The 12,313-nt window shown below is 35.6% G+C and overlaps 1 protein-coding gene across 1 annotated transcript; it reads left to right on the top strand.

Moving 5' to 3' along the window:
• Positions 1–2,183: 2,183 nt before the first annotated feature.
• On the top strand, positions 2,184–4,686 carry LOC143541484 (uncharacterized). Its single transcript, XM_077034304.1, has 5 exons — positions 2,184–2,627; positions 3,071–3,223; positions 3,299–3,440; positions 4,043–4,284; positions 4,367–4,686. The coding sequence occupies exons 1-5, from the start codon at positions 2,184–2,186 to the stop codon at positions 4,571–4,573; spliced, it is 1,188 nt and encodes a 395-aa protein (XP_076890419.1). The 3' UTR covers positions 4,574–4,686.
• Positions 4,687–12,313: the final 7,627 nt, after the last annotated feature.

Here is a 12,313-nt window from a genome sequence, read left to right as displayed (position 1 = left end):
GTTTATGTTGAATGATTGTTTGGTTTATGTTGACATTGTATGCATCGATGACATTGTATGCTTTTGGGTTTATTTGGTTTTATGTAGAATGGTTGTTTTTATGTTTATGTTAATTGTTGTTGTTGATGTTTAATGGATGTTTATTTTTAATGGTTGTTTATGTTTTATTATCATAGGATCAGAATGGATCACGGTAAGAAATTACTTTTAGTAATTCTTATATACGTGTATATCCGCTATTTTTGGAGGAGAGGTTTGAAACGAATGCGAGACAATGATTCGGCTATGACGGGGCATAAATACACGTTAGAGTTATTGCAAGGAAATCCAAACAATGCAATGAATTGCTACGTATGTCTCGTGAATCAGTTGTCCGACTATGTGCACTTTTTAGGACAAATTATTCATTAAATGATAGTAAATATGTATCGGTCGAGGAGAAGATGGCTATGTTTTTTATGATAGTCAATCATAATCAACGTTACGTAGTTATCAAGCGTAGATTTCAACACTCAAAGCAAACAATTCATAAATTTTTTTATGAGGTGTTGGATAAAATGATGCTTTTCGCAAAAGATATAATAGTACCAACTTCTTTCAATCCGAATCCAAACATTCCGGGACATAATAAGAGGCTACGACGGGTTTTTAGAGGAGCAGTTGGTGCACTAGACGGAACCTTGATACATGCTGTTGTCCCTGCTAAGGAACAAGATTTATATAGAGGAAGGGGAAAAGGGGATTGTTATCAAAACGTATTAGCAATTTGTGACTTCAACATGATTTTTACCTTCATCGTGGCGGGCTGGGAAGGGGTAGCACATGATTCTAGAATATTATCAGATGCATTATCAGATCCACATGCGCCATTCCCATTTCTACCACCAGGTATGTTTATTGTTTGTTACTTATTTCTATCTTAGCTTAATAATCTAATTAACTTGTATATCTTCACAGAGAAATATTATCTTTGTGATGCCGCGTATGCACACACGCGAGGATTTATGGCTCCGTACCGTAATGTGAGGTATTGGCTTGGAGATTTTCGTCGGAGACGTGCATTGACAAATAAAGAAAAATTTAACCATGCACATGCAAAACTTCGAAACATCATTGAGCGTTCTTTCGGTGTCCTAAAAGCACGATTCCCTATATTGAAGAGGATGGCACCATTTTCGTTGGAGACACAAAGAAACCTCACAGTTGTATGTTTCGCGCTACATAATTTTATTAGGAAAGAAGGTTTGAGCGACGAGTTGTTTAAACAATACGATCAACCCGAGGTGTCATTCAGAAATACTCATGCACACGTTGCTGATGAAGACGAGGTTGAAGCGCATGGCACTGCATTAGATCGTGAATATATGACACGGTTACGAGATGAAATTGTGGAGCAGTTAATGCAAAGTACCGAATAGATTATTTGAAAAAAAAAATGTTCTTGTTCTTTTATGAATATGATTGCACTTTTGTTTGACTATTATTTAAATTTCGATGGTGAATGTCTTTTTTATTTATATTTCAGCTTATTTAAAGATTTCTGTTTTATTTTAGCATTCTGCAGACATTAAAAACAAACAGTCTTCTTCTTGCAGACTGCAGAGGTTTGGTCCATCTCTTCTGCTACAGATGACTGCAGATATGATCCGCAGACTGCAGACATTTTACCTCTGAAAAAACAAACAACACCTAAGACAATCTACATTAATTCTAACATCTAAAACCAAACAATTTATTCAAGCCCAAAATCAAACATCAATCTCGTCATACCCAAATCAGTAAATGTTAAGCCAATTCCGTCACACCCACACCAAAACCTAGACTCAACACGTATTAACCGAACCTATTTAAACGAACTAAACCAAAACTAAATCCTCGAACGTAAACCGCTATTGTTCTTCTTAAACATAAAACCAACACACACATGCCATGAGTGTCTTTTTTAATCGTACTCGAATATCAAACCTGATCAAAAACCACCCGAACCCAAATTAAAGAATACCTGAAAAACCTGAACCCGACTAGTCCGAAATTACCACCAAATAATCTATCAAGGCACTACTAATTAAGAGAAAAACAATTTAGCAGGTGATAAACTCATAATAATAATAATAATCCTCCCACCGGAATCTGATTCGAATATCATATCATATCATTAACACGAACGGAGAAGAACCAAATAAATGTGGTGGCGATCTGCTTCCTTCATTCTTGACCGGAACGACAACAACAATCTCCTTCAAGACAACAAACCCGAAAGCCGTCTTCTCTCTCCGCCGTCATCCTACATGGCCGAAACCACCATCCAAAACCCTAACCCCAACCCTATCTCCGCTTACTACCAGACACGAGCTGCCCACCACGGCGTCGTCACCAGCGACTGGCTCGCCCAGGCTCAAGCCGCCGTCGGCCGCGACCAGCCGTCCGATCCCGATACTTCACTCAGATCTAGCGGCTCTGAGAAGCCGTTCAGCGTGATTGAGGAGTTTAATAACTGGAGGAAACAGCCTGATTTGGCGGAGGCTGTGGCGGCTATTAGGGCTTTGGCGTCTGTTATTAGGTCTAGCGAGGCTAATACTATTGCCGAGCTTCAGAGTGAACTCAAATCAGCTTCGGATTCTCTCAAGGTATCAATTACACAAAGTTTTTTGTTCTATTGTTAATTTAGGGTTAGCTTATTATTCATACAGACAAGGAAACAATTGAAGTGAGAAACATAGCATATGCAACACCTATTTATTGTACTGATCAATATTGAAGTTAATCACGACTAATACTGGTCTATGGTTAGTATGTTCTAGGCTGAATATACATTTAGTAAATGAATTGCTACTTGCCTTATGTTAAGCGAGTATCTTATCCGTAAAATGTTGCGCCTTAGATTCAGTACTTTGCAGCGTGCCTTATGTTGTTACTCTTTTGTTTATCTTAACAATTTTTCTCGTCGTTCTTTTTTTTATCCGTGCTTTATGTGTTTATTCTGCATGTTTGTGATAAATGTTGAAGCTTATGACTTGGGTTTATGGCCATTTGAGAAAAATTTTAACTTTTTAAACGTTTACATTTCCAGTCATGGGACACGACGTCCATCTCGTTGACAGCCGGATGCGATCTTTTTATGCGTTACATAACCAGAACATCGGCTTTTGAATATGAGGATTTTAACTCGGCTAAATCTCGCTTCCTTGAACGTGCAGAGAAATTTGGGGAGATTTCTTATAAGGTTTGTACTTTTCCTCTCGAGTCTATGTATGTGTCTAAATACACTGAAAGCTTTAATCAAGATTTACTTTTGCAGGCTCGGAAAATTATCGCGATGTTAGGTCAGGATTTTATTTTCAATGGTTGTACAATCCTGGTGCATGGTTTCTCAAGAGTTGTTCTTGAAATTTTGAAGACCGCAGCAGAAAGTAGGAAAGTCTTCCGTGTTCTCTGCACAGGTCTGTTTTGAAACATGTTCACAGTTTTACAAACATGTTAGTAGGCCTGTAAATGAACTGAACGAACACGCACAAGGGCATGCTCTTGTTCATTTATTTAATTTTAAACGGACACGAACGCGAATGCAAACACTTAAGCAGACAAATATTTGTGAACATAAATGAACTTATATGGACAAACGTAAATAAACACAAATAAACATAAACGAATATAAACGAACACGCTTAAATGAGCACAGACGAACAAATATAAAACATTAAGTAGATGAGTTATCCAAAGTTTCATCCAAAAATGAACATAAATAAACGAACGAAGTATGTGTTTGAGTCTGTTCGCTTGTATAAATGAACATAAACATTTTGTTCATGTACGCTTGTTTATTAAATGAACAAAAATAAACGAACTTCCTGCCGAAAGGTCGACAAACAGTTCATTGAACGCTCGGTTCGTTTACAGGCCTACATCTTAGTTTGGTTAACTGAAAGTTATATCATATGACTATTGACTTATTGAGTTAAAATGAAATATTGCACACTGTTAACTTTGTTTTGTATAAAAACAATGGCATATTATGATAGTTGATAGTGATGGTTTGATGCAGAGGGGCGGCCAGACCGGACGGGGTTAAGATTTGCCAATGAGCTGGCAAAGGTTGATGTACCTGTGAAACTGTTGATTGATTCGGCTGTAGCATACAGTATGGATGAAGTTGACATGGTTTTTGTTGGGGCAGATGGAGTTGTTGAAAGTGGAGGCATTATTAACATGATGGGAACTTATCAGATTGCATTGGTGGCTAAAACCATGGACAAACCTGTTTATGTTGCAGCCGAGAGCTACAAGGCATTATTGTTATTATTATCATGGTCACATTAGAAACTAACTTAAAACAATTATTAATGTTTTAAAACACATTACATTGCAGTTTGCTCGTTTGTACCCGTTGGATCAAAAGGACATGGTGCCAGCTGTACGACCAATTGATTTTGGTGTACCGATACCATCAAAGGTTGAGGTGGAAACATCTGCACGGGATTACACTCCGCCTCAATATCTAACTCTGCTTTTTACAGATTTGGGTGTGTTGACACCGTCCGTGGTTAGTGATGAGCTTATCCAGCTTTACTTGTAATCAATCCTTTTTGACATTCAACTTTTACTTTTTTTTTATAATATTGTAAGGGATGGAAGATTGCTTTTAACTTTCAGATTGTTTTTTATATAATATCTTTATGAAGGTAACTTATATTTTAAGAACACAACAGGATAATTAAATTGTTGCTTTCATACAGCTCATGAGCATGTTATCTTGTTATCAGACTTTGGCCACGTAACCTTTCTACATCTTGATGTAACCAACCCTCAACCCCACGTATTTATTGTTATTGTATGATTACGAGTGCTTCATTTTATTTGCTCACTAACATGACAACATAATAAAATAAAATATAGGGTTAATTGCACATATGGCCCTTGTGCTTTGAACATATTGCATGCTTGGCCCTTGAAATGTAAACTTGCAAACATGGTCTAAACATTTTTGAGTGAGTTGCATATTTAGCCCCTAACTTTAATGTCTATTAGTTTGTTGCCCGTTTACCTGCCATTTTATTGTAATCATTTTAGTTCAATGAGATTAAGCAAAAAATAAATAAAAAAATAACAATTTTGAAATGTTGATGCTGTGATGACTGATGACTGATGATGGACGTCAAACGACGTAATGGTAACTTTTCATAAGGTGCAAACTGCTCATAAACATTTGGACTAAGTTTGTAACGTTTCATTCTTGAGGATAGACATGCAATATGATCGAAGCACGAATGCCATTTGTGCAATTAACTCTAAAATTTATGTCATGTGTTAATAATGTTACTATACTACTATTCAGAATTATTCAAGCTTATCTTGCACACTCCATGCGATTGGTATTGGTCATTAGGGTTCCAAATTGATGCAGCATAACCTTTCTACCATCATAACTGCGTATCGAGATTACAATCTCAATTCTATTATGCTTAACGAACAAATAAGTGATTCCAAGTCCCTTAGTGAGAAAGATAAATCTCTACCTGATATGACTAGATACGTAAGGTACAAAATTATCAACTAGACACGTAACTACGTAAGGTACACAATTATCAACAAGACACGTAAGGTACAAAATTGTCGATTGAGAATACTTTTCTTTTATAACATCCTAGGTTCACGGGTGTAAAGCCAAGCCAGCCTATTTTATTACAGGCCTGTCTTTATAGTATAAAATGGTGTTACAACCACCATGACTCCATGAAAGCACGACAAATTATGTACAACAGGGAGGCATCGGTCATAGGAAAAATGTTTAATTATGATTGGTCATAAAAAAAGGCGAATGAAGCATGTGGAAAAACTGAAAATGTAAATGAAACATAGGAAATGAGTTGGTGTGATTTGCCAAAAACCCCTAGTATTATGCAATGCATGACCTAGCAATTGTTATACATAGTGGTGTAATCCTAACCGGTTATTGAATCGAAATTTGTTAGGATCTGAAACCAAAACTTGTTAGTAATATGTATAGTAGTAATTGGTTTGTAACCGATATTAACCGTAGGTTAGGGATCGCTTAGATATTTTCGAATACGAACCGGTTAACCAAAGTCACTTAATTTAGATAGGTTACTAACCGGTTATTAAAGTTGGGTATGATTTTTGACCATTTTTTTAAACGGCAATATAAGGGGGAGATTGGGATTGCTTATTTTCACCAACTTATAACTTATTAACTTTTTGAAAAGTAATAAGGTGTTTGTGATTGCTTATATTGTGAAAGAAAAAATTTCATAAGTTATATTTTTGTAACTTAATAACTTAATGAAAAATTATAAGAAGGTAAAATAAGGAATCTCAAACACCCCTAACTATTCAAAGCCATTTTGACCTTTTTGCCCCTTTTGTTAGTATAAAGTGGGTTAGCTAAACACCCTTTATGTATTAGGTTATCCCTGATATTATGTATCATTACCCCTAAAAAAATTTTAAAACCCAAAACTTCACCTTTAAAAGTTTTATTAAAAACCCAAAATGATTAAAAGCCTACCACTTAATTAAAACTTCACGTGAACGGGCAAACATGCGCCGGCACGCGCCAAACGGGTAACCACACGCCCATACTCACCAAACGGGTAACCCAACGCCAACACGCACATAACGTGAAACTGGGTTTGGAGCTCGCGAAATGCTTAATCGGTTGCATGTACAAGCAAAACGGGTTGCAAGACACCAGTACGCGCGAACCTAGTAACCAGGCCCCGGTGCACGCGAAATGGTTACCCTGCCGCCAGTACGCACGTAACACGAAACTGGGCCTTGGACGCATAAAACGCAGTACCTAGCCCCGATACACGCATAACCAAGCCCCGGTATGTGCGAAACGTGAAACCACGTGCTTGTACTCGCAAAACAAGTAAACTTTTTTTTTTCTTAACGTGCGGTTAAAAAAAATTATGCTACCCTTAAAAAAATGTTCTAGATCCGCCACCGATGCCGAATGTTGTTGGGCACAGATAAGCTGGTTGAAGCATGTATAACTAGTGGTGCAAATACTAGTTAACTGACTTAACTTTAACTAAATTGGTTATTGATCAACGCGGTCAAAACAAGTTATTCCAATAATTGGTTATGACTTATAATTAGGTTACAGCCATAACTTATAAAATCGATTACATGTCTAAAACCATAATCTATTTTATAGGGTGTTGCTAAACGTACCCCCTTCATACAATTTTTACTAAATACACATTCCTATTGAACTTATCAAATCAATTACCATTTTCCCTTAACATTATTTACATACATATTAATCTCTCTAATATTTTGTTTCACTTAATAGTCTCTACTAAATATATTAAATAAAAAACTGTTTTGTTATTATTAATTATTTTATTTTTATTATTGTAAATATTATTAATGTTTTTTTAATATTTTAAATAGTATCAGTATTAGTATCGTCTCTCTCACACACATGTATTTATATATAGTTTTAGAAATATAATAATAAATCGCCAGTGATAATAATAAATATTATTACGATCAATGACAATAAATACAAAAAGAGAGAAAAAATAATAAAAATTAAACATTATAGAAATAAAAAAATAAAAATAAAACTTTTAAATATAGAATTTAAAAAATGTTAGAGGGGAGTAATATGTCAAATAAATTGTTGAAGGAATTCAAAGTTTAGGGAAAATGATATTGCAAGTTAGGAAGATGGTACGTTTAGGTTTAGCTTAACCGATACATAAAGCGTAAAAAATAAAATTTTCTACTTTGGTAAAGTTGAGGGGTGACGTGGGCCACCCTTCACATTAATGTAAGGTGCTGTTTGTTTTTCAGAGGTAAAATGTCAGAAGACTGCGAAACCACATCTGCCAACATCTGTAGCAGAAGAGGTGGACCAAAACTCTGCAGTCTGCAACAAGAAGACTGTTTGTTTTTCAACATCTGCAGACTGCTAAAATAAGCTGAAATTTAAATAATTAAAGAAAAATAAGTAGTATAAACGATGATGGTTCGGGTGAAATATATGACTCAAAAATCTTCAAATACCATCATCCATAAATATCAAAAGAAACTAAAACTTGAAATTCATCAATGATTTAATCATCACTATAAAGAGGCTCAGACCTATCGAAACATTGGTGCAAAAGGTTCAAAGTGCCATGGCTGCAAGGGTACCTGCCATCCTGCATTTTTGCCACGCCAGGCACATATCCTGAGCTGATGTTAACTCGAACAACATTAGATCATCACAGCCACAAACCTGATTTCATATTTCAAACAACCATCCAAAAAACCCAAATCAAATGTCAATCGACATCGACAGAGGCGGCAACAGGCGTCAGAAACCGTGGATTTAAAAGCCATCACTTCCCCACACCGGAGTACAGCCACCACACCGAATCCGGTAACAATCAGAGGTCATAAACCCTAGATTTAACAACCGTAATTTCCCAACATCGGAGAGCTGCCACCACCACACGATCGCTGCCTAGGGTTCGTAAATCAAACCCGGTAACAATCGGCGATGATGGCGGCAATCGATAGAAAAACACAGCCATAAACAAAGATTATGGTGACAACAAATGAAAAGAATAAAATGAAGAGTGAAGAATTGCTGGTGGAGTCATCAGTAGCAACTTGGCTCATCACTTCTGGGAGAAGAGGTTAAAGAAGTAATAATGCCAACACTTCTGGGAGAAGAGGGCGCGCAGACGTTTTTTAATGAAACGTCTTCGAAAAAACAAACACACTGCAGAGCCCAACGTCTGCGCGCCCTCTTCTCAGTACAGACAAAAGAGGTGGAGAAGTCCTTCTGAGGAAAAACAAACAGCACCTAAGTCTGTCCTAGTGCAACATGTGTAATGTTACGTGGATTTTACCCATAAAACATCTCTTATTTCCCACCAACTTTGCATTACAAAATGATTCTTGCATCGTTTTAATTTTATATCATGTCCACCCTTGAATCATGAATTCAATTTCTTGGTTTAAGATCACAACTAAGCCACATGTATCTTCATAATTTAGTTGGTGGACAAAATCATACAAAAGTCAAAAGTGACATATTTAAATTACTCACTGTTTCTTTCCCAACTCCAACTCAAAAAGTCAAAATAGCCAAACTATCAAAGTAATAATAATAATAATAATAATAATAATAATAATAATATATTGTTTTAAAAGTGCCACCCACTAACGCGTACACATTTATATTCTGCCTTTTGATTTTGATTTCGATTTCAGATTAATATATTAATAACATGAAGTTATTATTAGTAATTACATTTTAGAAATTTGTCAGCCAAATGTTATCTAATTTCTGCATAAGAAAAAAGGGCATTAGATGGATTTAATACGGTTAAAAAATGAGCGAATTAAATTACAATATTTAACAATATATATTAAATTTATCAGGATAATATATTTTGTTTAGACTACTCACGGCTTCCACGTTTTGGCACTATTAAATGAGTGAGCCCCTCTCTTCCACGCCTATTTTTGTCTACCAAGTTATTATTGTAAATTTATAACACAACCGGCCCACCTGTCACTCCATACGCGTCCTTTTTCCCAAACATTTTTTAATGTCTAGCATTCCCAACCTATCTTTCTTTCATTTCTATAATTACATTAAAAAACACTATATTTTTATTTTCTATTTAATTAAATATATCTTTTTATACTTTTATCATTACAGTTTTTATGATTAAATAACACTACATTTCTAACATGTTTTACTTGTTTTCCAAAGATTTAAATCTAATTATAGAATGAAAGAATTCCACAAATGATTCTTTTGGTTTGAGCCAAATTTTATACAGTGTTCCTAATGTTTAAAACTTTCATGCATGGTCCCTAACTATCAACTTCGGTTTCATTATTGGTTCAAAAAGATGCCTCAGTTAACTTTTATATTAAATGCTACATGTGAAGGTGTACTTTGGTCCATTTAATGCTTTCATCTTTCTCTCTGCCCCATTATTTTCTATCATTCATTTTGGATTAAAAAATTGCACAAGTTTGAGATGAAACTCATACCTTATAATGATATTCTTTTAACTATCAATTAAGTTGTTAACAGTAAAGTAAAAAATATATTTTATTGAAATCATTTATTTCCAGCCGTGTATGGTAGTGGGTTGGCTTTGTAAAGGATAAAATAGATACATTTAAAATGTTGTTGATTATTGTGATCACTTATCAATTAAATGGCCATGTGCGAGATTTGGTATTCAATTTTTAAAGTAGATAAGAATCTATACAAAGTTCGTTTTCATTTGGTTATATAAAAAAGAAGTAAAACTATTAATTTAATGGCTATTAACTCTGGATTATAATATGGTTAGATATAACTCTTAGTTACTGATGTAAGGCCCCGAACCTCGGGAACCCCACAGTTGTTAATCATACAAAACACTTAAGAAAATAATTAAACTTAAAAACGGTTTCTTCCATTAAAACAAACATCTCAGAGTATATTTAGCGGAAAACATAAATAATAAAATAAGTTCCCAAAACCCGGGAATTTTGCCCAAAATCAACATAATTATCTTTAAATAAAAACTTTTAATAATAAATGTTTAATAGTAAAACTTCAGTTCCCGTATGCCCTTCACCGTCCAAGTAGCTTCGTGCACGTCCAAGCGATAAGGCATCCTCTTCCTAACCTGAAACTCACACTAACATGCACACAAAGTCAGCTTGAGCTGAGTGAGTTCAAGTTTTAAGTAAATAACATCAGTAGTAATAGTTAAGATAGTCAAACCAAAAGTTTTTTTTAAAAAAAGGGTGCATCCATCAAATCCTCATTACCGAGAACTAAGCATCCTCATACATACATATACAAAATGTATATGTAAACATTCTTTCAATTACATCTATATATATATATTACAGTATATATATATAACATCCACGTATAACATCAGGGTCGAGCAAACGTACAACCCAAACACGTAACATCAGTGCATGCAAACACAAAGTAGGCATACACAACATCAGTAGTCGAAACGACTACAACATCGCCAGATATAGGCCAAGCAATAATGTATATATATATATATATATATATATATATATATATATATATATATATATATTTAACATCCCAAGGCCTACTATATGCTAGCAAGCCTATATAAATCGTTTAAAACATTTAATCCAGTAGGAAAACACTTAGGTGTGCATGCTAGCCCAAAAGTTAAAAGAGTTAAAAAGGGGCATCATGAACTCACCTGAAATCAATCGAACACCTGCAACGAGCTAGGAATCCCTAAGTGCACAATCACAAGCAAGGGCCTGTAAATTATATACAACACGTTACTAAACTAGACCGTAAGAACACTCTTGCCTAATGGGCCGCCCAAGGCCCAACAACTTGGCCCAAGGCCCAAGGATAGTCAAATCGAGTCGAATGCGCGTGTAATAAACCTTAAAACCATTTGTTAAACGAATCAGCCCTGAATGGACCAAATTCCATTTTAAATCTTTTCATTCAACAAGATTATGTCACACGAGTTGATAGAGTTGACGGTTCCTTTTTACAACTCTTACTTTAACGTTTAAATGAAAATTCGCGCACCGTCGACTCGATTGACGAAGCACTAACCACAACAGCCCCGAGCATCAAAAAAATAATTTTTCCACAGCCCTTAAACCCCCTAGGGCTGTACAAACTGATTTGGTCGGTCACTCGATCAATTAACGCATCAAACTCAACAATTTGCAATTCTACACCCGATAAACCCTAGTTTTCGAACTAAAATCGATTGACCGACCTAAACACCTCTATTGGCTATGAAATTATAATATGATGTACATGTCATACCTAGAGGAATGTTGATGCAAAAACCTCACTCGAAACAGCCCCGGAAAAGCTCAATTGGGCAGCCACCCGGTTAGCCTACAACACGACGTTTTTCGATCAACACACGCAATATAAGGATCAATTAACGTGTAAAAGACTTGGGGAATCGTAGTACATACCTTGAATTGAAGTTCTAAGGCTTAGAATTGGCTGCAAAAAAGAAAATCGTGGTCTTGGGTCTCCTTTTACCTGCCGATCGCAGCTATGGGGGAGGGGGGGGGGCTAGGGTTAGTTTATGTTATAACATAATATTTTATACTCTAGTCCCTCCAGATTGGAGTGTAAGGTAAAATGGAAGGAAAAGTTAGGTTCTTTAACGTACCGAGACGACGTAAAGGCTTCCGAGAACGTCGGTTAAGTCCTGAGGGTTATACATACTCTACAATCCTTAATTCTTGAAACCGGAATTAACGGGCGTTACAACTGAAGTATTTTGGTTGGATAACGGATCTATAGTTT

Source organism: Bidens hawaiensis, unplaced genomic scaffold (genome assembly GCF_021521415.1).
Source record: "Bidens hawaiensis isolate Kalapana, Puna unplaced genomic scaffold, B.hawaiensis_p1.1 tig00012605_1, whole genome shotgun sequence".
NCBI classification, from domain to species: Eukaryota; Viridiplantae; Streptophyta; class Magnoliopsida; order Asterales; family Asteraceae; genus Bidens; species Bidens hawaiensis.
This window is presented reverse-complemented; position numbering and strand designations above follow the sequence as displayed.